This window comes from Tachypleus tridentatus, chromosome 9 (assembly GCF_004210375.1).
Source record: "Tachypleus tridentatus isolate NWPU-2018 chromosome 9, ASM421037v1, whole genome shotgun sequence".
In the NCBI taxonomy this organism is placed as follows: domain Eukaryota; kingdom Metazoa; phylum Arthropoda; class Merostomata; order Xiphosura; family Limulidae; genus Tachypleus; species Tachypleus tridentatus.
Window position 1 is genome coordinate 68207730 of NC_134833.1, and position 27864 is coordinate 68235593.

A 27864-nucleotide genomic window follows, 5' to 3' on the forward strand; every position below is an offset into this window, starting at 1 on the left:
TTATTACAGTTTTCAAAGAGCATAAAATATGACTGTGCTAGGACTAACCATATCAGTAGAAGCCCTGTAGTTAATGACAGCATTTCTTGTTGTATAACTGACAGATCTTCTGTGTGAGCCTCCTTCTTCTTTACCTATTCTTTCATCTTTTCTTCAAAAGATAGCTATCTAACCATGACTTGGACATCATTCATCATTACTCCCTCGATTACCTGCAAATTACTGTTCTGATGCTTTGATGTTCCTTGTTGAGGCAAAGCCATCTATCGATTCAATATATGCTGTAGCAACACCAAAAAATAGGTTTGGTAGTAGCAAGAACATTAATAATAGTAGCTCTCCACCAGACCAAGAGCAAGGTCTCTAACCTCAAACGTACAGTGAAGAAAGGTTGCATAATTTGATTTGAGAATCAAAACAAAAAAGGAAATTAGTTTGTATGTGTGACTGTTAGTGATATGGTGATGCAGCTCCTGTAACTCCCAACCGAAATATATTATCATAATATGGATTGCACATTCAGATTTCAGTATCATGTGCAACACCTCCAACAAAGTTACCACTCATTCTTGTTCCTTCTCCTCTCACTGAATATTACTTTACCTCAGTGTGTTCAGTTTTGTAGAGTAAAACTGTATAGTGAGTAACTGATATTAAGTGTTGTCAGTTTTTAATATCTCATGTTTGAATGTGTGTGACTTTGATTTTTATACAGGTAATTATCACTACTATTAATTAACTATTATTATGTTTAACACAAGGAAATTAGATAAGTGAAAATGATGTCTGCAGTTATTTTACATAAAATAAATACAACGATATCAGGTGTATGGCAAACATGATAAATACGTTTAAAATATATCTGTATGAAAACCTTTGCACAGATATTGGTTATTCAAATGCAGCATACAGTGGAATGTGTTAACAATAGAATTAAACAGTTACATAGTAGACCATATGTAGTTTAAAGGTTATTCAATCCAAGATTTATGTGATTTACTAATATTTAAATACTCCTTTATGTAATGATTTTTTTTTGTTAAATCATTTGTAGAGAATTTACTATGCACTTGCCAACATCTTGCTCTCTCTTTCTCCCTGATCTGTAGTTTACAGAATGTATTGACCTTTGTAGTGTCTGCACTGAACTAATTGTATAACTTCAAGTAAATTGGTTTAAGCAGAAATGTGGACAAAAACAACTTACAAGCTAATTTTAATTTTTGTAATTTATTCACTTAGAAAAATTACACAGTTTTTAGGTTTAACGTCATATCTATAAATAATCTTCTTTATTAAAAATTTTTGGTTTTATTTAAGCTTTGGAACTATTGGTAAATGAAGTTAATTAGAACCCAACTTTTCACTGCTTCAATAACGACAAACATGTTTCTAATTACAGATAATTATTAAAACAGTTATGGATTATCATAAAGAAAATAATTAGTTTATGAAAAAATACTGTCTTTGGTTTACACTACTCATTCTCCCAAGTATAAAATTCACTTTGAATACAGAATTTGACGGGAAGTGATGATGAGAATTACTCAAAGCTAGAAGTTATGGAAAGTGACGATTTCTTAATAAAACTTCTATCAAGGTCAGTTTTACCTTATATTTATTCCATTCATTCTAACATTAATTGGAGGCTGTAATGTTCATTGTACTAATGTTTTTTTAAGTTACAATTAACTTTTATCAGAAGAATAAAATAAGCAAAAGATTGTTAGATCTAAGTGGGTGTGTGTTTTATATATATATATATATATATATATATATACACATCTAAATACATATAAACAAAAACACAAAATAATTAAATGGAGATATCTAAGAAAGACATGAGTCAAATACCTTATGGGAGCAGACCTTACTGGATTTAAGAACTTAAATAAACTATTACTATGTTTTTCTTTAATCATCAACTGCATTTGTAAGATTAAACATACATCTATAGCTTAGAATTTTATGTAAGAAACATGGTTTACTCAGAGGTACATAAAATAATTATTTTAATTCATTCAAAAATTTCCCAAACAGGCAGAAACAGGAACGAAAACAAATGCAGATGAAACACCAGATGGAGCTCGCAGCTTTTATGCATCAAAAGAAGCATGTTTCTTCTCGAGGTAGACATAAGGGTAGCAACAGTGCAACATTCCCAAACAGAAATTATTTTCAAACAAGTAGGTTGGTTCTAGGTCCAAAGCACCAGGAAGTTCCACCTACAAGTTCTCAGGTGCAAAAGCTGTTTAGTCCAAGCTATTCTAGATGTGAAGAACTGTGGTCTGATTTGACCTCAATGTCCCTAGTTGAACCCTCTAACCTTCCACATGTTCCTGTAACAGTAGCTCGTCCATATTGTCCCCACATCACTAACTTTCCTTATCATAGAAGAAGCATTTCTGAACGAGTACATGTGGAATAGGGAGAGAACCTGAGGTCAAAACCATTATACTTCTCTTCTCTGATGACCACTTGTGTAACTTTCAACAGTTTAGAGATAGATCTCCAGTGGATATACAACATACCCTTACCCAACACTTCATAGGAGACTTGGAAAATGAAAATGTTGACAAACGTTAGAGGATTCCTGAGGACTCATAATGAAGTTCAAGAGCAAGAACTAATGAATTATATCTCCCTACTGGCTGCTTTAAACCTAAAAACCCATTTTCAAGATAATAAACCAAAAGTAAAAATTCTAACTAGAATTACTCTGGCCAGATAAAGAGAACCAAATAACTGTTAATTTCATCCATAGTAATAGATGCAGTGGATCTCAGAACCCCAGCCAGTAGCCATGCATTGGTATAAAAAAAAGATAGAAGTTAGTTTTATATATTTTATTCAAAAAATGCTAAGTGTGAATTTGTGACAATATGTGTTGTATAAATATGGATAATTTGTTTGATTGGTGTAAAAGAAATTATTAACATAATCAGAGTAAATTTATTGTATGAATATCTAATAAAAAAAAAAGAGTTGTATATGTTATTCCAAAAACGTTAGTGACATGGTTCTAATTTTATCAGAGTTGTGAAGCACCTAGTAACAATTGTCTTTCTTAATGAGACATCCTGGGGATCCAATTGGAATGTCAAGGGATTTCTTCCTTTTCAAGATCACAACAGTAACTTGTTATTTCTTTTAAGTATTTCTCTGCAGTAACTACATCATGTAGCTTTACACTAATAATACAACAACAACTGTTTAATTATTAAAAACTTGATCATTTCACATGTCAAACACTGACAGTCCAAGATTCTGCATGTGTTGGTAATCTTCATTAATCATTATAAACCTGACATTACAGGAACACAGAAACCATTCCTTAAATCCAAATACTCACAACTATTATTCTTTTGAAATAAATATTGAAAACAAAATTCACTAACTAGATTAAGTATTAGATGGTTATTATAACTATCAACATTGATAATCCAGCTTCCCCCTTGTTTCTTTTTCTCCACTATACATTCAGAGTGAAATAACCAAATCTTGAGTACTTCCCAGCACAAAATCTGTCAAAAGTGAATATTCTGTAAGTATATATGGGTTTATTTTAGAGATGCAGTGATATAATAAAAGAAGCACACCAAGAAAATCTGGGAAAAAGTGTTTTTAAAATTTACTTCTTTACAGCCAGTTCCCCTGTATATTCAGTGTTTTTACTTCTTTACAACTGGTTTACCTGTATATTCAGTGTTTTTACTTCTTTATAACCAGTTCACCCATATCTCCAGCCTTTTACTTCTTTACAGCCAGTTCACCTGCATCTCCAATATTTTACTTCTTTACAACTGGTTTACCTGTATCTCCAGTCATTTTACTTCTTTACAGCCAGTTCATATGTATCTCCAATCTTTTACTTCTTTACTGACAGTTCACTTGCATCTCCAGTATTTTACTTCTTTACTGCTAGTTCTCCTGCATCTCCAGAAATTGACTTCTTTAGAGTCCTTGCACCTGCATCTCCGGTCTTAGAAAATTTACTTAAAATTAATCGTTTTCTCTGTTTGTCGATGTCAAATCAACACTGTATTTTGCAATTATAATTATGATTTAACTTTTTGTCCTTAAAGTTGTTTGTGGTTCCATCTTAAAATAATAGCATTCGAAGTAATATTATTTCGTTTATCTAACACAAGTAACTTTCCATCTCTTGAGAAAACGCCCAGTTAGCAAAAGTAATAGTTTAGCTCCTACAGTTCATGTTCGCTATATACACGCCGATTTTTTGTCGATGGCGTATAAACATTTTTTTCTGTTTTGAAATTTGAGGATAAAGTTTGTTTTTTTTCTTGAATTTTGCTCAAAACTGCACGAGACTATCTGCGCTATTCGTTCCTAATTTAGTAATGAAAGACTAAAGGGAAGGCAGCTAGTTATCACCACCTACCGCCAACTCTTAGGCTTCTCTTTGATCAATAAATAGTTGGAAAGGCTGTCACCTTATAACACCCCTATGGCTGAAAGGGCAAACATGTTTGGTGAAACAGTGCGTCAAACCTGCAACCCTCAGATTCCTAACCACCTCGCCATGCCAATGATGAAATTATTTAAGAGGCATTATTTAAATATGTTTACGAATAAAATATTTTTCTTCCAAATACTAAGTACAATTACCGAAAAACGTATTTGGTCTTGACAATAACCAAAGTGAATTCGTGGCTATTCTCGATTTTAGCGAAATTCGGTCCTTTCTAAAAGCTGTATTATTTTACCTTAATTTTAAAAGCAGATGGAGAACAGTCATACCATGTAGAAAGCAAGATGCTTTACGAATTAAAACCATGTTCCTATTGTAATAAAAACTGTCCTTTACAATCACTCTTATTTTTATATCCATGTGAAGAAGGTTTATTTAACAAGGAATAGTTGTGGCCTATTGGTTACTATGCCTGAATTGAAATATCTAAGGTTCACGACTCCCATCCTTTTGCCTTCTGAGTTTGAAACCATAGTTACGCTGTAAACGTGTCAGCTAAATTCCAACAATAGGCCAGGTAAAAGTTTTCATTCTACTTTATCAGTTCAAAACTAGACACGGCTAGGCACAGCTAGCTCTTTACGAATACATGCGTAAAGATTCTAATCAAACAATGAAGAAAACAGTTCAAAAAATAAAGCTAAGGTTTACTATTAGATTCAACATGCCTCTGAGTTACACTAGTTTAGAAAAATTCCGCCGTTCATCAGTAACTCCGGACAACGGCACACTGAACCAACTTTCTTGAGTGAACTGTTGCTTTCTTACTTACCTCAGTGAAACTATATTTATATAAAGGATTTTAAGAATATGTAGAATTTGTGCTACTAACTTATTCTTCTGAATTACCTTCCAGGAAAGCTGTTTAAGAAACTCAAATATAAATCCTTTTTTTTTTTTTTTATCCGATTTACCACTTATCACCAACACTAGTGTTATGGGCTTCACCTATCGTCAGTAATCTGGAACAAGGGCAAATTGATAAAAACAAAACACCAGACTTTCTGTGTATTACATAGACGATGTACAGTCTTATATTAAAAGCTGAAATCTGTTAAGAAAATGTTGAATAGTTTAAGAAGTATAATAGTTTAAGTTCCAACAATTTAGAGGCTGGGTATGTTAATTGAATTTGAAGCATTATCCTAACGCCATGTCCGGTCATGAATCTATCTAACGATTGTGCATCTTGACAAAAACCCTGCAAAATAATTACAATTGTATAATATTCTGCTGTAAGGCTGTCATATCTAAAGTATATCATTTTTCCGAGCTTGCTTTCCATAATCCATCTTGTGTACAAGGACGAAAGTTTATTTCCCGTTCAAACAGTTCAGTCGCAAGGAAATTCACAATTATTGTGTCCAATGATACGATTGTATGTATCTTCGTATCGTATGGTGTAACTACCCATTTCTCCAACTGCTTCAGATATGTGATGGTTGAATGAAAGATGTGAGTTCAACCTTTATCTTAACGAACCCATATCTTGTAGTTCTGGTTTCCATAAAAAGAGCCTTTCTGATTATGATGTGTACTGTTGCCTGAGCACGTGGTGATTTTGGCACTGACCTTTGTGTTCGAGGGTGTTCACCTTCACAAACACTACACTTTACCTACAATGGTTGACATAAGCTAGTCTCTTTTTAAATGGTCCAATGTCCAAATATGATTATGTTATTTTTGTTTACCAATGACATTAAGCACAAGAGATATCCCCGTCTTAGAAATTCTAATTCCCCAATCTGAACAAGTCTTTATAATACAAGTGTATAAAAATTTCGCATCGGATTAGACTGTTACTTGTCTTCTCATTAGGCATAAGCAATCAGTTTTTGGTAGCATAACAAAACCAACATGAAGCGAACCAATTTTAAAATGAAGTTCTGACACATTCCATTTCACTGCGACTTCATATCAGCTATGGTTGTTGCATCTTTCAATGATTTGCATATTCAAAATCGTTCTGATTACATATTCACACCTGTTTCCATGGTGGTTTAGCCCCGGACACCACACCTCTGATTGTACAGTTTACCAATACCAGAATGCCCTTGTCAAGAGTCATTAACAAAAGGTGGCATACCCCGAAATCAGTGTAACACGGTGACAAGTGGTGAATTAAATTATAACTTCATATTTAATTTTAGTATCTTAAATATCTTATACGTTAAGTTATTCAGTACAATAAATTAGTAGTGTAAATTCTACATACAGTCATGTGAAAAAGTGAGGACACTCTATGGAAGCCTGTGTATTTTTGTAACATTTTTGGATATATAGATACTTAATCTCAATTTCAACAATACTGAGAGATTATAGGAATATAACTAAACAATTAAAATTAAAAAGACTTTTCAAGATCTTCTGTAAATGTAATTGTACAAAAAATGCATATTCTAACTGAGGAAAAAGTTAGAACACCCCCACATTATTATTCCCACTTAAAATGGTTCAACTCACACACAAGTGTATTACACCAGGTGCACATGATTAGAAGATCGTTACTCACCATTTTAAATGAGGCTTGCCCTATTTAAACCTCAGACATTTAGTTTGGTGTGCTCCTGACTGTTGAAGTGAGAGTGAGCACCATGGTGAAAGCAAAAGAGCTGTCTGAGGCCTTTAGAAAGAAAATTGTAGCTGCTTATGAGTCTGGTAAGGGATTTTAAAAGATCCTAAAAGATTTTGAAATCAGCAATTCCACTGTCCGGAAAATAGTCAACGAGTGGAGGGCTTGCAAAACAATTGCCAACATGCCCAGGTCTGGTCGTCCAAGCAAGTTCACCCCGAGAGCAGACCGCAAGATGCTAAAAGAGGTCTCCAAACACCCTAACATGTCATCACAGGACCTACAGCAGGCTCTGACTACTGTTGATGTGAAAGTGCATGCCTCTACAATCAGAAAGAGACTGAACAAGTTTAACTTGCATAGGAGGTGTGCAAGGAGGAAACCTTTGCTCTCTAAGAGAAACATCAAGGCCAGACTAAAGTTTGCCAGAGAGAATGTAGACAAAGACCAGGACTTCTGGAATAATGTTATTTGGACAGATGAGTCCAAAATTGAATTATTTGGACACCAAAACAGAGGACATGTTTGGCATAAGCCAAATACAGCATTCCAGGAAAGGAATCTCATACCAACTGTGAAGCATGGAGGTGGAAGTGTCATGGTTTGGGGCTGCTTTGCTGCAGCAGGACCTGGACAGCTCACAATGATAGAATCCACCATGAATATTACTGTGTATCAGAGGGTGTTTGAGGATCATGTGAGACCATCTGTACGAAAATTAAAGCTGAAGCGGAACTGGACCCTGCAACACGACAATGACCCAAAACATACCAGTAAATCCACCAAGGACTGGCTGAAAACTAAGAAATGGAGAGTCCTTGAATGGCCGAGTCAAAACCCAGATCTTAATCCCATTGAGTTGCTGTGGGGTAACTTGAAACGGGCTGTAGATGCAAGAAACCCCTCAAACATCTCACAGCTGAAAGAATTCTGCATTGAGAAGTGGGGAAAACTTTCTTCAGACCGATGTTAGAGACTGGTAGATGGCGACGAAAAGCGTCTCACTGCAATTATTTCAGCCAAAGGGGGTAACAATAGCTATTAGGGGGAAGGGTGTCCTAACTTTTTCCTCAGTTAGAATATTCATTTTTATAGAATTGCATTTACAGAAGATCTTGAAAAGTCTTTTCTTTGGTTTTAGTTGTTTAGTTATATTCCTATAATCTCTCAGTATTGTTGAAATTGAGATTAAATATCTATATATCCAAAAATGTTACAAAAATACACAGGCTTTCATAGGGTGTCCTAACTTTTTCACATGACTGTATTTGTCAAATCTTATATACTGTGGTGAGTAAAGGACAACTAAAACATCATGCATAAACAATTTAGGACAAACATTTTTGTAATAAGTTTATTAACGAAACAAGATAGCGATAATAAGAACCATGTAATAAATCACCAGCGTTATGTTTTTATTTGATTTTGCTATACAGTATACCTGTCACATTACGAATTTTGCAATATAAGACATACATTATTGTCCATGGAAGAAAATAAAACGTATTATCAATACTAATTTCACATTATATCAAGTCCTCCGGTAGTTCAGAAGTAAGTCTGAAGTTTGGTAAAGTTAAAAATCAGATTTCGATACCCACAATGAGCAAAGCACAGATAACCAATTGCATATTTTTACGGTTACTACCGTAAGAGCATTACATAAACCAAACACTGAGTTAAGTTGCCTCGTCCCTCTGGTGGGTCAGCAATGAGCTTCATTACTTATAAAGCTAACACAAAGGGGGCCACCAGAGATACTGAAAAAGTTTTTTTTTATCGCATTGGTAATTGTGATGATTGTGCATTCATTTTAAATTAAATTATTCAAAAACGTTCTATGAGGGTATATTTTTATTTTAAGAAAAATATAATTAAAGGTGTCTACAGCACAAGCAATGAGTTTCTTCTTTTTGTCACGTTTTTAAAAGGCAATATAATTGCATACATAGAGCTTATTTACATTTTTTCTCATTTTGCTTGGCTCATCGTTCTCGTGACCTCACGTTTAACACGAGCAGACTTTACGAGATTTAGAGGTTCGAGTGACGCCTAGAAGTATAGTCTTGGCGTCTGTCTACTTTGAAAGGATCAGATAAAAATTGGATAATTTTTCGAGGGAAGCATCAAGGCCTCTACGTTCCTTTTAATGTTCTATGTAGTTGTGATGTTTACGTTTACATAACACAAAAGCTAAGCCTCGAGCACTCCTGCCCTGACTGGTGAGTCGGCATGCCGAGTTGGAGTGCTGGGTGTTTTAAACCACAAGAAAAGCGACAACGTAAGTTAACTTGTACTTGTTTTGTGACACTTTAAGATGAATATAGAGAATGAGTATATTGTTACTGGGTGGTGATTTTGTCAAGACACACAGGAAAGGTCGTGATTACTAACACTGTTAAAAACAAGTTAGAGTTTTTATACATTTTGCCGTCTTCGGTTGTGTAGTTAACACGTACTAAAGCGAAACTTGAAGGATGTAATAGCAAGTAATAGTATAAATTACCTATAAATTAGTTTTAAATTTAAGGCCTAAAATGAAGTATATCTGTGTATATGATGCTGAGTTTAGAAATGACGTTATTGACAATAGGTATTTTGACAGTTCAAGAAATAACAGTGCACAAAAAACTGCGAGTCATTTCTGAATTACAACTTAGTCTTAAATACATTTTTAAATGAAAGTTCCAATTTTCATATATCATCACACGATTTTGTTTGGGCCTACAATGGTGCGATTTACATGAGACATACAGTTCATGAATCTTAATTTTCTTTGAGATACTAAAGTCAAGTGTTCTCACTCGAAACTGCATACAAACTTGTGGGATATTTTTAATACACAAACATTTTGTGTTAAGCGTATTAATGTTCATTATCATACAATATCAGTACTCTCTCATCAAACTCAAAGCAAATTACTTACACACATCAGAACTACAAGATAATCCAGGTAACCAAAATTATTGATATAACTATGTAACTATAGTATGATTTTCACCCAAAAAGTTAGGCCTAATGTATAAATATTGGTAGAAAAGTATTTAATTAATGACTAGTACCGTTGGAACCAGCATTGGATGCTTCAGCTTATATTAAAATTCTACTCTGGTCTCCCGACTGGCATCGTGGAAGAACAGTAGCTCCCTCTGTTCGTATGCCAGTAATTTGTGTTAGTTTTCTCATACTTAGATTTGTTGTTATATATTCTTAACTAGTTACATTTCTGTGAGGAAGCTTCCGAATTGAGTGTGAACATCGATAAGTGTTCAGTAAAATAACATCATACTAATTATATTTATTTTATGAAGACTGAGCTTGCAACTCTCTAAGATTATCTGCAACAGCGTTTATTGAATGTTACTGAAAACTTTAATAAAAGGCAATGGTGTACTGATTTGATTGTTAAATGGATAAATGCATTTATTCTCAAGAATGAATTGTCTTATTTTATCTGAAACGTGATCGATTTGAATCCAGTTGTGGTTTTTTAAAGCATGACTATTTATTATTTATCAGTAAAATGGCTGACCGCATATTTCATAAAAAATATAATGTTCTTGAATAAATATGAAACGTGATTGGTCACAGTTCAAAACGTTGTGATATTACCTTCCTTGTTTCAGTTGTTTCATTATTTTTAAAGGGCTGTCGCTACTATTCCTTGGGCATGACTGGTTCCACAGTTTTCCAGTTCCTCTCTCCATTTATATGTAGTAAGAGTACTAAATCTAACACGAATATTGACAATTTAATTTTGTAAATCATTTACATAATTCATTATTTTTATGATAGTTTTGTATTGAGAGTCAATATGGATAACCTTTCTCTAATTAGTTATATTGTGATCATATATGGCTTTAAAGAATTCCCATTTTGGTTTTGTACTCTACATAATATCTAAGCATAAATGGGGAGTGAAAACGCCACACTGAGCGTAGTTTCCACGCGATGTGTCATCCATCTGTTACTCGGAACAAGAAAGTAATAAGTAACATTAACATCTTATGTCCTCAGAAAGGGGATGGGGGAATATTTAAAGTGCACATGTCAACAAAATGTGATGTGTGTTATACTTGTCAGCATTTCAGCGCGTGAGTAGGTGTTGCAGAAATATAAAACAAAAAAGCAGCTTTAATTTATCTGTACGACCCATTAAGTGTTTTTCACGACATTTTTGGCAGAGCTTCCTTTATATCAGAATTCTGATATAGGTCTTACCCTCTGAGAATCTCTGAGAGCTGGAGATATGCAGATATGTGCTTTCTTAGATTAACCCGTGTTGTTTTCAGTCATGAATAATAATATGCAATGTAAACGTTACCATATAAACTTAATTCTGTCTCTCTATATATATATAACAGAAGACAAATAGCTTTTTAAAACTTTCTTATTTCGGCATTTCTGTTTTAATTATCTCTGGAGGTTTATATCATACTGACCACAGTGATGATGATGATAGTGAAAGGTTAACTGGCTAGAATATATTATTTGACGATAATATCTCATTAAATGTGTTCATATACGGTAAATATATGTAAGTCTCGTATATTGTTAGCCTTAAAATATGTGTAACAGAGCTATTAACACCAAGATGGCAGTTAAAGCTTTGTTATTTTGTACTAAAATTATGAGAATAGCTTTCAGGCCCTGGTAAAAAAGTTTCTTTGTTTTCAATTTCGCACAAAACCACACGAGGGCTGTCTGCGATAGTCGTCCATAATTTTGCTGTGTAAGACTAGAGGGAAGGCAGCTAGTCATCACCACCCACCGCCAACTCTTGAGGTACTCTTTTACCAACGAATAGTGGGATTGACCGTCACATTATAACGCCTCCACGACTGAACTGAAGTAGTATCTATAGTCCAGTGTAAGGTAAATACTGAAGTAGTATCTATTGTCCAGTGTACAGTACGAACTGAAGTAGTATCTATAGTCCTTTTTACGGTACATACTGAAATAGTATCTGTAGTCCTGTGTACGGTACATACTAAAATAGTATCTATAGTTCATTGTACGGTACATACTGAAGTAGTATCTATAGTTCAGTGTACGGTACATACTGAAGTAGTATCTATAGTTCAGTGTACGGTACATACTGAAGTAGTATCTATAGTCCAGTGTACGGTACAAACCGAAGTAGTATCTATAGTCCAGTGTAAGGTACAAACTGAAGTAGTATCTATAGTCCAGTGTAAGGTACAAACTGAAGTAGTATGTATAGTCCAGTGTAAGGTACAAACTGATATAATATATATAGTCCAGTCTAATGTACGTACTTACGTAATATCCACAATCCACTGTCATTGAAACTTCTGTGAGAGTAACTTTTAATGTATGGCTTAGAGCAGCGTTTCCCAAACTTTTCCAGCTAGGGACCAGTTTTTTGTAATTTTTGATGAGGCCTAGTTTCTTCAAGAACCTAATTAAATAACCCACTAAGACATGACTAAGTTTTAACATCAAGTTCGATTATAAAGTATACAGGTCTTTTATTGTTTTACTGTGTAAAGATAAGATAAAAGAAATGATACTTTATTGTTATTTTGTCTTAGCATTAACTGAATATTTATTAATGCTCTTTTAAGAAATAATTTACCTAATGAGAAAGTTGATGCTGTTTTTCATCACACACCAACTTGAAATCAGGAGGAAAAGAGGCCAGTTTCATCATCAAATCTGGCCCGACAACTTTTTTGTTCCTGTATTTTTTTACGAAATCCAGCGTTGAAAAGCCTGATTCACATTTTTATGTCGTGACAAAGGGCATACCAAGTCTCACTACTTTCTCTGGTATATTTGGATACTCAGCACTACAGCTCAGCCAAAAATTAATTAACGAAACTTGACTAAAACGGTCTTTAAGTGCAGTGTCAGAGGACAGTTCAGTAATAGAATCAATTTCTGATTCAGTGAGTTGTAATCCTTTCTCATTTTCTGTGTCAACAGTAAAAGGGCTCCTGATCCACAATTTACTGCTGTTAATTGGACTGACATATTCCTTTGAGCATGATTTTAGCCCCAAAAGATGCTCTTTGATTGATGAGGAAATTTCGTCTGGAATATTACCTTCTTCATCTGGGTTTACAATTCTTTTAAAGTAGAGAAAGACTTATATTTTCTTTTCTCAACTCGATGTACCAAAGTTTTGTTGTTTTTTTTACAGCTGCTTCTATCTTTTTCTTGTCTTTAAAAATATTTATGTTAGCACCTTGTAAATTTAGATTTAGCGCGTTTAAGAAGCCAAAAATATAACATAAATAGGCCACCTTAATTATTCAGATTATGAAATTTGTCTCTAAATTCAATAATGCATTCTTTACTGATGTGGGATGTTGTTCCAAAACAAAATAACTTCATTCTTTATTTTGATGAATCTTTTTAAGACAATTTCTTTTGATTACCACTGAACTTCTTAGTGTAACAGGAGATGCTTGTGTTCATTTCCGAATTCTTTTCACAAAACAGTAAAGATTCTGGAATTCAACGAACTAGATTTTACATAGTTTATGAACTTAACACATTCTTGCATAGTTGAATTCAACAGTAAGGGTATTTTCTTCACAGTCTGGTGCCATTGCTCGGATCCGCTGGAAAACTCCTTTATGGGAACCTGCCATTGGGCGAGCACCATCGGTACTCAATCAAACACATTTTTTTTCCATTGAATACAATTCTTAATTACAAAATTATTGATTAAATTAAAAGTTTCGTCTGCAGCTGTTCTTATTGAAAGTGGTTTACATAATAAATCTTCATGAATTGTGTCCTTATAATCATATCTTACAAAGTACATTAAATTGGCATTATCTGCTATATCTGTGCTTTCATCCATATCTGATGAGAAACTGACTACAGTGAACTCGACGTGTAAGAGTATATTCATTATTTTTCACAATTCTACATTCACTGTATTATAAGATAGGGACAGTAAATTCAACTGATTTTCTTGGTTTTATAAACACGAGATGTAATTATTTTTACTGCAGGAAGTATTATCGTTTCGCCAATAGTATGCAGATAACCTATGTTAGGTATTAGTTTTGAAAGTTTATATAAGACTATAACCAAGTCTTCATTGGAAGATCTCGTGGAAAAGTGTGTGAAATTATGTGTCTGTAAAAACTATTTCATTTTTTATTTATTTATGTAAAAGTCTGTTGGGTAATTCAGGTATTCTGGATGTCTGGTATCCGAGTGGCATTTCACTTTCAATGGTTTAACGCTCTCATTTGATGATGTTGAACCACAAAGAACACATTATGGAAGTCATTATTGTTGCCACCACTTATAAAACCATACATCAAATATTCATCACAATACTGTCTAATCCACTAAGTCTTTTTTTTTTTCTTTCCTATCAAGCTGCATATCACTTATACGTTTATAATTAGACATTATTTTCAATAAGGTTTCAATAAAACTAGGCTGCATTTTAACATCAATAGAGGTCTTATTGTGCGGTGCATGTTTCTTCAGCCGTCTATCCATATTGGAGAGGGGTTTTCTTAAAAATGAACAATTTAATAAAAATTTAGTTAATACAAACTAAGTCATAAACAAATCTTTCTCTCCTTAGAATAAACTGACGCTTCTAGCGCCAGCCACAAGCAACTAGTTTGCTGCCATTTAGCGCTACCAGACGTAAGACTCAGGTGTTGCATACTTATTAATTTACATTAACAGACTAAGCAAATTTAACACATTTGAAATTAAATTTCTAAAACTGTGGTGTCGAAGAATCGATTAACTTGAAGGAACAAATGATCCTTTTATGTGAGACAAAATTCCTTATTTGATCTTACCTGCAAACAGGGGACGTGTCTAATCAACATGTCGTTTAAACATCGCATTTCACAAGAATCTTAAGGTTATCAACATCATAAAACTTATACCTCATGGCGGCTGGTATGGTTATTAACACTTTTACTAATAAAGCAGAGAACAACGTTTCGACCTGAGGATGACCTAAGAAAGTCGAAACAGTGTTCTCTGCTTTATTAGTAAAATTGGTAATACTTATATCAGCCGTCCTGAGATATATTTTTACTTTAAGTGGGTTTTTCGTCATCAAGAACCGTAAAACATAATCTTAGGTTTTCTAAACTGAACTGAGGGATTGAAGGTATAAAGGAAACCATCAACTGGTGAATTCTATATTTTCGTAGCCTTAAGTACAGACTTTCATTTTTCATTCTTGTTATATTAGCTTAGTTGAAATACCGAGAAGGGGAAGTTAGAGAAATGAAAATTTAAATTATAATGTATATGGAAATATTAATTTTATTAAAATATATTTATATTAACTGGTTTAATTACATTTTTCTTTAATATACAACAAGGGCTTGGAGAAAGTTTAAAAATGGCTGTTGATAGTGAAAGGGTTAAAATTAATTTTATTTATATTTTTTTATTGCTCTGCGGACTGGATTGTTTTGTTTTTTTTTCATGGCCCGGAACCGAATCGTGGACCACACTTTGGAAAATGCTGGCTTAGAGCAAAGTTACATTAAGCTGTTTGTTCAGTGGAGAATCCAACCTTAGATTTTAGCATTTTAAGTCGTAAACTCACAGGGTAACGACTTTCAATGAACCTGAGAGTGAAACGTATATTGATACTGTAGAATATATATACTTCTTTTTTACTGTAGTTGTTTTGATTTTGACGAATGAAAATTTAGAATTTCTAAGTGGAAATGTCGTTGTTATTTTGATCCCTATAGACATTGCTCTGTGTGAGGGTAATCATCTCTTCTATTTCTCTTTTTGTATATTTCGCCTCCCTCTTCTCCCACAGTTTCTGCGCCACTGTCACAGTCTATCAAACTTTACCTCTCATTCACAACCATGTGTGTCACTAAACGGCAGGAAATTAGTTGTTCTTTTTCTTTATAAATGTATATTCGTATGTTTTACAGAATATTTTTGTTTTTAAAGTTACATTAGAAAATTGGATAGAGTCAAAACTGAAGTGAATTAACGATAATTGAGCATATGAAACACGTACATCTTAACTATGATGATAAAGAACCGTGTAAGCAAACATGAAATAGGATTAACTTTTGCAGTTAAGCCTACTTAGCATTTGTAATACTTATAAAGTCTAATATTTTTCGTTCTTTATTTTGTTTATTACTTATTTTCAAACAAACATGCTATGAGGTCAAAGTCAAAGTCTTATAAGTGAAATGAAAATAAACATGAGATCAATGTATCCATAAGTCATTTCAAACACTGATAATACTTTTCTTGTTGTCAAGGTTTCTGTTAGCACTAAATTAGTCTAAATCTAGAATCGTAAACAGCGTTGATTGAAATGTGGATAGAGAAGATAACTATATTTAGCTGAAGATTTGTTAGTACTCCAAGAAATTTATTATAAACATTCGAATTTGGTGACAGTAACCAACTTTAATTCAGAAGTTTAGACGATTGTAGAAACATCACCTGTGTAAAATAAGGAATTGGAAACTTAATTTCATATGTAATTAAATCAGCTCTTCTTGTTAGCAGTAACAGAAAACATGGTCTTCTTGTGTTTTTTCAACTTAAAAATTAGTTATTTTATTTCATGATTCAATTAGTATTATTTGTTAAAGTATGGCGTTTCAAAGTGAGAGATATGTATGGTTTGGATGTTATTAAATTGTTTGTTTGTTTGTTTTGAATTTCGCGCAGAGCTATTCAAGGGCTATCTGCGCTAGCCGTCCCTAATTTTGCAGTGTAAGACTAGAGGAAAGGCAACCAGTCATTACCACCCACCGCCACCTCCTGGGATACTCTCTTACCAACGAATAGTGGGATTGGTCGTAACATTATAACGCCCCCACGGCTGAAAGGGCAAGCATATTTGGTGCGACGGAGATTCGAACCCGCGACCCTCAGATTACGAGTCAAACGCCTTAACCCACCTGGCCATGCCGGGCCATGTTATTAAATTAAAGTCACATCACACATCTTAGCGGTAAACAACAATACATATATATTTTTTTCAGCTATAATTTTAGAACCCTCTTCAGAATTCTAGAGATGTCTGTTCATATACAAAGACTAAGTACATTATGTTGAAACGATTTTGTAGCGTCACCACGTAGTCACATTCGGTCATGTTAGAGCTGATGTTATATATCTTGATTATAGTCATGCAGCATAATTCCAATAGAAAAAACTCGAATGTAAGACTTTCATGTCCAAATCTTGCTGGTCATCTCTGAAAGATTTTCCATTATCCATCTAGTACGAAGATTTCAGTTTCCCAGAGTTCATTTCAAAATTGCGATTGTATTTAAGAGTACTGTGTCTGGCAACTTGAACGACGTAACTTTGAATAGTATGAATATTTCTTAAATTTCACAGCTGTTTGCAGTATGACTGGAAGCTTTATTTTTATAAACCCAAGAGTACACCTGGAGCACTTTAAAATCGATCCCAGCAGTGTCAAAGCCTAGTTGTTATACATGCACAGAATTGATCGAAGATGCTTAATGACTTTATGAACAATGTTTTATAATACCCAGGATCTATTCCATTGATTGTTTTTCATATAAAAGTAAAACGTTATGACCTGTATAGAAATAAAACTACCTCTACGAAATTTGCATTCATTACTGAGCTGTATTACAAACCACTTGTGTTCTAGGTCATATGATAGGTCATCAGGTGTTTGATTTACACTAAAACGACCTCATGTAAAACTATTTTCCAAGGTAGGACACACAATAACAGAAGGTTCGAGCAGGAAGTTTATTACGATATAATTCTGGAATGTTTGAACTTGAATTTCTTTGAGAAATAGAGACTGAACACAATGAAACAATCTTGATTTAAAATCACAGTAAAGAATGTATGAATTTTTTGATGGAATGCGGTACTTTTACTCGAAAAGGCTGATTTCAGTGAAATTGTAATTCTTAGATAGAATTTGATGTTTTTCTTAAATTCTGTTCTAGACTGAGAGAAAGGCAGTACTATATATATGAAATAACAACGATATATACTTTTAGAGCGATTGCACAAGCCCCTCATGACTGTTGGGCATTCACGTTGAAACAGAAGGAAAAAGAAGCTTCATGCATCATCAGTAGAAAAGGTTACTGTCTACTTTCACAAATAATATGTACAGTTTTGCATAAACCTTTCCCACAGTAAAGAACAATAGGTATCTAGAGCGAAAGGAACTTAGATATTTTTACACGACGTTCTATGTGTAAAGCACCTGTACCTGAAAACGGGGAAGTCTGTTTAACGATACTTTAAAACAATGGGGTAGTAAACACATGGTGCAGGCCATATGTAATTCACGTTATATTATCACAGTTGGAATTAATTGTCCATCACTCTTCAATTTTTGCAGTTTAGTAGCTTTTATGTATTATATACTATACAGCCATTTGATTACATCTACAGTCAATTGTCTAGTTTCAATGCATCTGTCAATAATTATGCGTTAAGTGGAAATGGTTTTGAGCGGGATAATGTTAATAGTACTAAAATATTTCTAAGTTATATTCATGTCATCATAAACAGGTTGAACAAAATCACACATGGAATGTGCACGTAAACTTATACAAAATGTCCGAAAATTATATCAAAATATTTTCTAACACTAATTTCTGAATGTGTAGAGCACACAAAACATTGTCGCTCCATGACGATACTTGTACAAACAGCAGATCATGTCAATGATATAACTGATATAACAATTCAAGTCATCAGACTTTATACTCTTGTCGCTGAAACACAATTAAGCAACGACAAATCATCTCATTAACAGACTCTTGTCGCTGAAACACCATTAAACAAAGATAAGTCATCTCACTAACAGAACTTTAGACTCTTGTCATCAAAACACGATTAAGCAACGACAAATCATCTCACTAACAGACTCATGTTGCTGAAACACAATTAAGCAACGACAAATCATCTCACTAACAGACTCATGTTGCTGAAACACAATTAAGCAACGACAAATCATCTCACTAACAGACTCATGTTGCTGAAACACAATTAAGCAACGACAAATCATCTCACTAACAGACCCATGTTGCTGAAACACAATTAAGCAACGACAAATCATCTCACTAACAGACTCATGTTGCTGAAACACCATTAAACAACGATAAATCATCTCACTAACAGAACTTAAGACTCTTGCAATATCACCGATTCTTTGGCCCTAAAGAAGCGTTTCGGTTATATGTATAGCTTTAAATTGTCTTGCCAATCAACGTCTTGAGACCAATGACGTTTTCACTTAAGAGTGTGTGTTTTTCTTATAAGAAGACCACATCGGTCCATCCGTTGTGCTCACCACTTAAGAGTAAAGGTAGATTACTGTGACATTGTTTACTCAATAATACTAGTCAGCAAACGATGTGGAAAATAAACGAATAATCTTGTACAATAAATACTAAATGTATGTATAATAGATATATTAATATAACCAAATTAAATGTAATAACAAGAATGATAAGTTTTATTTATATATACTATGATCTGTGTATAACACAACGTGTGTTTAGCTAACCCTGGCTTTTAAATATAATTATTTAACAGAACCAGCAGACGGTAATAATAATAAAGTTAAATGACCACAGCGTTAACGGGAGAAAAGTGAATTAGTAATTTTAAGAACTTTACGTGGAAACAAAAAAAGATATATCTTTCAAAACCAACGTCGACGAGGCCTTTCTTATAATACCAGGGCTCACCAGGCCAACCAGGGTACGACAGACATAGCAGCAGTCTAGACGCTAATTATATCATTAACTGAAGAACACAACCATAATAAGGCTAAAAGTAACTGTACGTGGCCTAAATGTTAAGGTTAGGAGCCTTAAGATTGTCCTCACTGATTCGGAACTGGGTGAAAACAACTGTTGTATTTTATACCTTTTAAGCCACTATATTGTAGAAGACGCACCCTAATTTTGAAATACAATTCTCAGAAAAATTATATGTTTAAAAACGGCTGGTATGGGTAGAGAAAGCACTTGTATTGGAGCGAACTCTGCTAGTGTTTTCTCTACCAATACCAGCCGTTTTTTAACATATAATTTTCTCCACAAGTGGGTTTTCTCATCACACCAACACCTTGATGTAACCTTGACTTTTTTCTACGTACTGAGTAAACAAGGAAAATACATCATATTATTTACAGCATCTCTACAATATTAGTTAAATTGAATGTTTTATGCTATTGAAAATACTTGTAATTAGTAAGTAATGAAATTACAATCTGTATGAGAGGCCGTTTTCAGTAGACCCAAAGTTAACCTCTGGCTTTGACCCATCACGTTTGTCTTGGAAAACGCGTGAGGATTTTTCAAGGTATTTCTAATGAAGAAAGTGTGTCTTGGAAGGTATAAAGGCCCGGCATGGCCAAGTGGTTAAGGCACTCGACTCGTACTTTAAGAGTCGCGGGTTCGAATCTGCGTCACACCAAACATGCTCTCCCTTTTAGCTGTGGAGGCGTTATAATGTAACGGTCAGTCCCACTATTAATTGCTAAAAGAGTAGCCCAAGAGTTGGCAGTGGGTGGTGATGACTAGCTGCCTTCTTTTTAGTCTTACACTACTAAATCAGGGACGGCTAGCGTAGATATCCTTCGAGTAGCTTTGCGCGAAATTCAAACCAAATCAAAGCATAAAAAACGGTAATCACCAAAACTCACCGCCTACATGGTTAATTTTAACCAAGTATTGGTATTGAATGATATGGTATAATTTCTACTCAACGTAAAGTGCAGAGCGTGTTCGGCGACTTGAACCTTGGACTCTCCTCTTCACATCCCACAACGAACCACTGGGCAACATCCAATTAGTGTTTCAGAGTAGACGACAATCACGGTATTAATTATTGGTTTTGGTTATCATGACAACGTTTATATGTAGGAGGCAAGCTGTAGTTTAATAAAATAATGGTCAGCTTTGAGATATGTTTCAGTTATGTGTGAGTTCGCACCTTGGTCTATCTATAGTCGTTCTGTTTTGAAAGTAAACTCGTTTTAACAAATTTCAGCTTAATTATTTGAAACGTAAATAAAGTCCAAGCAAATAAAATAAAACACCATCCTACGCTGTAATTTTTAAAGTAGATCAACCCAGAATGAGAGTAATGGTGGAACTACATCATGACAGCGTTTTTGTTACTGGTGAAAAATTATACACACATGCGGACAGAATCATATTTACACAGCACCGGAACCAGTATTCCACCGAGGTCAAACTTGTGTTTCAAACTATAACTTCCATTTCTCTCTCAGTATTTGTGTGCGGGCGAGATTAGCGAGTGAAGGACAAAAAACTCATAACTAGTTCCAGTCATGTATTTACAAGACATATATATATGTAGTTACAGTCATGTATTTACAAGACATATATATATATGTAGTTACAGTCATGTATTTACAAGACATATATATATATGTAGTTACAGTCATGTATTTACAAGACATATATATATATATGTAGTTACAGTCATGTATTTACAAGACATATATATATATGTAGTTACAGTCATGTATTTACAAGACATATATATATATATGTAGTTACAGTCATGTATTTACAAGACATATATATATATGTAGTTACAGTCATGTATTTACAAGACATATATATATATATGTAGTTACAGTCATGTATTTACAAGACATATATATGTAGTTACAGTCATGTATTTACAAGACATATATATATGTAGTTACAGTCATGTATTTACAAGACATATATATATATGTAGTTACAGTCATGTATTTACAAGATATATATATATGTAGTTACAGTCATGTATTTACAAGACATATATATATATATGTAGTTACAGTCATGTATTTACAAGACATATATATATATGTAGTTACAGTCATGTATTTACAAGACATATATATATGTAGTTACAGTCATGTATTTACAAGACATATATATATGTAGTTACAGTCATGTATTTACAAGACATATATATTTACAGTTACAGTCATGTATTTACAAGACATATATATATGTAGTTACAGTCATGTATTTACAAGACATATATATATATATGTAGTTACAGTCATGTATTTACAAGACATATATATATATATGTAGTTACAGTCATGTATTTACAAGACATATATATATATGTAGTTACAGTCATGTATTTACAAGACATATATATATATATATGTAGTTACAGTCATGTATTTACAAGACATATATATATATATATAGTTACAGTCATGTATTTACAAGACATATATATATATATGTAGTTACAGTCATGTATTTACAAGACATATATATATATATATAGTTTACAGTCATGTATTTACAAGACATATATATATATATATATATGTAGTTACAGTCATGTATTTACAAGACATATATATATATATGTAGTTACAGTCATGTATTTACAAGACATATATATATATATATGTAGTTACAGTCATGTATTTACAAGACATATATATATATGTAGTTACAGTCATTATTTACAGTCATATATATTTACAAGACATATATATATATATATATAGTTACAGTCATGTATTTACAAGACATATATATATATATAATTACAGTCATGTATTTACAAGACATATATATATATGTAGTTACAGTCATGTATTTACAAGACATATATATATATATGTAGTTACAGTCATGTATTTACAAGACATATATATATATAGTAGTTACAGTCATGTATTTACAAGACATATATATATATATGTAGTTACAGTCATGTATTTACAAGACATATATATATATATGTAGTTACAGTCATGTATTTACAAGACATATATATATATATGTAGTTACAGTCATGTATTTACAAGACATATATATATATGTAGTTACAGTCATGTATTTACAAGAAGACATATATATATGTAGTTACAGTCATGTATTTACAAGACATATATATATATGTAGTTACAGTCATGTATTTACAAGACATATATATATATGTAGTTACAGTCATGTATTTACAAGACATATATATATATGTAGTTACAGTCATGTATTTACAAGACATATATATATGTAGTAGTACAGTCATGTATTTACAAGACATATATATATATATACAGTAGTATTTACAGTCATGTATTTACAAGACATATTTACAAGATATATATATGTAGTTACAGTCATGTATATATATGTAGTTACAGTCATGATTTACAAGACATATATATATATGTAGTTACAGTCATGTATTTACAAGACATATATATATATATGTAGTTACAGTCATGTATTTACAAGACATATATATATGTAGTTACAGTCATGTATTTACAAGACATATATATATATGTAGTTACAGTCATGTATTTACAAGACATATATATATATGTAGTTACAGTCATGTATTTACAAGACATATATATATATGTAGTTACAGTCATGTATTTACAAGACATATATATATGTAGTTACAGTCATGTATTTACAAGACATATATATATATGTAGTTACAGTCATGTATTTACAAGACATATATATATATAAGTTACAGTCATGTATTTACAAGACATATATATATATATATGTAGTTACAGTCATGTATTTACAAGACATATATATATATGTAGTTACAGTCATGTATTTACAAGACATATATATATATATGTAGTTACAGTCATGTATTTACAAGACATATATATATATATATATGTAGTTACATGTATGTATTTACAAGACATATATATATATGTAGTTACAGTCATGTATTTACAAGACATATATATATATGTAGTTACAGTCATGTATTTACAAGACATATATATATATATTATGTAGTCATTAGTCATGTACAAGACATATATATATGTAGTTACAGTCATGTATTTACAAGACATATATATGTAGTTACAGTCATGTATTTACAAGACATGTATTTACAAGACATATATATATATATAGTTTATATATGTAGTTACAGTCATGTATTTACAAGACATATATATATATATATATACATTCATGTATTATTTACACAGTCATGTATTTACAAGACATATATATATATATATATTACAAGTATTACAGTCATGTATTTACAAAGACATATATATATGTAGTTACAGTCATGTATTTACAAGACATATATATGTAGTTACAGTCATGTATTTTACAAGACATATATATATGTAGTTACAGTCATGTATTTACAAGACATATATATATATATATATATGTAGTTACAGTCATGTATTTACAAGACATATATATATATATATTATCATGTATTTACAAGACATATATATATATGTAGTTACAGTCATGTATTTACAAGACATATATATGTAGTTACAGTCATGTATTTACAAGACATATATATGTAATTACAGTCATGTATTTACAAGACATATATATATGTAGTTACAGTCATGTATTTACAAGACATATATATATATATGTAGTTACAGTCATGTATTTACAAGACATATATATATGTAGTTACAGTCATGTATTTACAAGACATATATATATGTAGTTACAGTCATGTATTTACAAGACATATATATATATATGTAGTTACAGTCATGTATTTACAAGACATATATATATATGTAGTTACAGTCATGTATTTACAAGACATATATATATATATGTAGTTACAGTCATGTATTTACAAGACATATATATATATATGTAATTACAGTCAATGTATTTACAAGACATATATATATATGTAATTACAGTCATGTATTTACAAGACATATATATATATATGTAATTACAGTCATGTATTTACAAGACATATATATATATATATGTAGTTACAGTCATGTATTTACAAGACATATATATATATATATGTAGTTACAGTCATGTATTTACAAGACATATATATATGTAGTTACAGTCATGTATTTACAAGACATATATATATATATGTAGTTACAGTCATGTATTTACAAGACATATATATATATGTAGTTACAGTCATGTATTTACAAGACATATATATATATATGTAGTTACAGTCATGTATTTACAAGACATATATATATATGTAGTTACAGTCATGTATTTACAAGACATATATATATATATGTAGTTACAGTCATGTATTTACAAGACATATATATATATATGTAGTTACAGTCATGTATTTACAAGACATATATATATATATGTAGTTACAGTCATGTATTTACAAGACATATATATATGTAGCAACGACAAATCATCTCACTAACAGACTCATGTTGCTGAAACACCATTAAACAACGATAAATCATCTTACTAACAGAACTTAAGACTCTTGCAATATCACCGATTCTTTGGCCCTAAAGAAGCGTTTCGGTTATATGTATAGCTTTAAATTGTCTTGCCAATCAACGTCTTGAGACCAATGACGTTTTTACTTAAGAGTGTGTGTTTTTCTTATAAGAAGACCACATCGGTCCATCCGTTGTGCTCACCACTTAAGAGTAAAGGTAAATTACTGTGACATTGTTTACTCAATAATACTAGTCAGCAAACGATGTGGAAAATAAACGAATAATCTTGTACAATAAATACTAAATGTATGTATAATAGATATATTAATATAACCAAATTAAATGTAATAACAAGAATGATAAGTTTTATTTATATATACTATGATCTGTGTATAACACAACGTGTGTTTAGCTAACCCTGGCTTTTAAATATAATTATTTAACAGAACCAGCAGACGGTAATAATAATAAAGTTAAATGACCACAGCGTTAACGGGAGAAAAGTGAATTAGTAATTTTAAGAACTTTTACGTGGAAACAAAAAAGATATATCTTTCAAAACCAACGTCGACGAGGCCTTTCTTATAATACCAGGGCTCACCAGGCCAACCGGGGTACAACAGACATAGCAGCAGTCTAGACGCTAATTATATCATTAACTGAAGAACACAACCATAATAAGGCTAAAAGTAACTGTACGTGGCCTAAATGTTAAGGTTAGGAGCCTTAAGATTGTCCTCACTGATTCGGAACTGGGTGAAAACAACTGTTGTATTTTATACCTTTTAAGCCACTATATTGTAGAAGACGCACCTAATTTTGAAATACAATTCTCAGAAAATTATATGTTTAAAACGGCTGGTATGGGTAGAGAAAGCACTTGTATTGGAGCGAACTCTGCTAGTGTTTTCTCTACCAATACCAGCCGTTTTAACATATAATTTTCTCCACAAGTGGGTTTTCTCATCACACCAACACCTTGATGTAACCTTGACTTTTTCTACGTACTGAGTAAACAAGGAAAATACATCATATTATTTACAGCATCTCTACAATATTAGTTAAATTGAATGTTTTATGCTATTGAAAATACTTGTAATTAGTAAGTAATGAAATTACAATCTGTATGAGAGGCCGTTTTCAGTAGACCCAAAGTTAACCTCTGGCTTTGACCCATCACGTTTGTCTTGGAAAACGCGTGAGGATTTTCAAGGTATTTCTAATGAAGAAAGTGTGTCTTGGAAGGTATAAAGGCCCGGCATGGCCAAGTGGTTAAGGCACTCGACTCGTACTTTAAGAGTCGCGGGTTCGAATCTGCGTCACACCAAACATGCTCTCCCTTTTAGCTGTGGAGGCGTTATAATGTAACGGTCAGTCCCACTATTAATTGCTAAAAGAGTAGCCCAAGAGTTGGCAGTGGGTGGTGATGACTAGCTGCCTTTTTTTTAGTCTTACACTACTAAATCAGGGACGGCTAGCGTAGATATCCTTCGAGTAGCTTTGCGCGAAATTCAAACCAAATCAAAGCATAAAAACGGTAATCACCAAAACTCACCGCCTACATGGTTAATTTTAACCAAGTATTGGTATTGAATGATATGGTATAATTTCTACTCAACGTAAAGTGCAGAGCGTGTTCGGCGACTTGAACCTTGGACTCTCCTCTTCACATCCCACAACGAACCACTGGGCAACATCCAATTATTGTTTCAGAGTAGACGACAATCACAGTATTAATTATTGGTTTTGGTTATCATGACAACGTTTATATGTAGGAGGCAAGCTGTAGTTTAATAAAATAATGGTCAGCTTTGAGATATGTTTCATTTATGTGTGAGTTCGCACCTTGGTCTATCTATAGTCGTTCTGTTTTGAAAGTAAACTCGTTTTAACAAATTTCAGCTTAATTATTTGAAACGTAAATAAAGTCCAAGCAAATAAAATAAAACACCATCCTACGCTGTAATTTTTAAAGTAGATCAACCCAGAATGAGAGTAATGGTGGAACTACATCATGACAGCGTTTTTGTTACTGGTGAAAAATTATACACACATGCGGACAGAATCATATTTACACAGCACCGGAACCAGTATTCCACCGAGGTCAAACTTGTGTTTCAAACTATAACTTCCATTTCTCTCTCAGTATTTGTGTGCGGGCGAGATTAGCGAGTGAAGGACAAAAAACTCATAACTAGTTCCAGTCATGTATTTACAAGACATATATATATATGTAGTTACAGTCATGTATTTACAAGACATATATATATATGTAGTTACAGTCATGTATTTACAAGACATATATATGTAGTTACAGTCATGTATTTACAAGACATATATATATATGTAGTTACAGTCATGTATTTACAAGACATATATATATATATGTAGTTACAGTCATGTATTTACAAGACATATATATATATATGTAGTTACAGTCATTTATTTACAAGACATATATATATATGTAATTACAGTCATGTATTTACAAGACATATATATATATGTAGTTACAGTCGTATTTACAAGACATATATATATATATATATATATGTAGTTACAGTCATGTATTTA

At 32.4% G+C, this 27864-nt stretch overlaps 2 protein-coding genes across 23 annotated transcripts in view; both read left to right on the forward strand.

Annotated features, from left to right (window-relative positions):
• The window catches only part of LOC143225405 (uncharacterized), a 106271-nt gene extending 103265 nt beyond the window's left edge, over positions 1 to 3006 (forward strand). For 19 of the 20 annotated variants that reach the window (XM_076454762.1, XM_076454765.1, XM_076454760.1 and 16 more), the window contains 2 exons: positions 1518 to 1600; positions 2041 to 3006. In XM_076454762.1, coding sequence (XP_076310877.1) covers positions 1518 to 1600; positions 2041 to 2428 — 471 coding nt within the window. In that variant the 3' untranslated portion in view covers positions 2429 to 3006. Of the gene's footprint in view, positions 1 to 1402; positions 1601 to 2040 lie in introns of those variants that run through there. The other variant, XM_076454773.1, reaches the window with a different exon arrangement.
• A 6027-nt stretch (positions 3007 to 9033) lies between these two features.
• LOC143225409 (glutamate receptor-interacting protein 1-like) overlaps positions 9034 to 27864 on the forward strand; it is a 78283-nt gene continuing 59452 nt past the window's right edge. For all 3 annotated transcript variants that reach the window (XM_076454782.1, XM_076454787.1, XM_076454788.1), the window contains exon 1: positions 9034 to 9345. In XM_076454782.1, the coding sequence (XP_076310897.1) occupies positions 9297 to 9345 (49 nt within the window). In that variant the 5' untranslated portion in view covers positions 9034 to 9296. The remainder of the gene's footprint in view (positions 9346 to 27864) is intronic.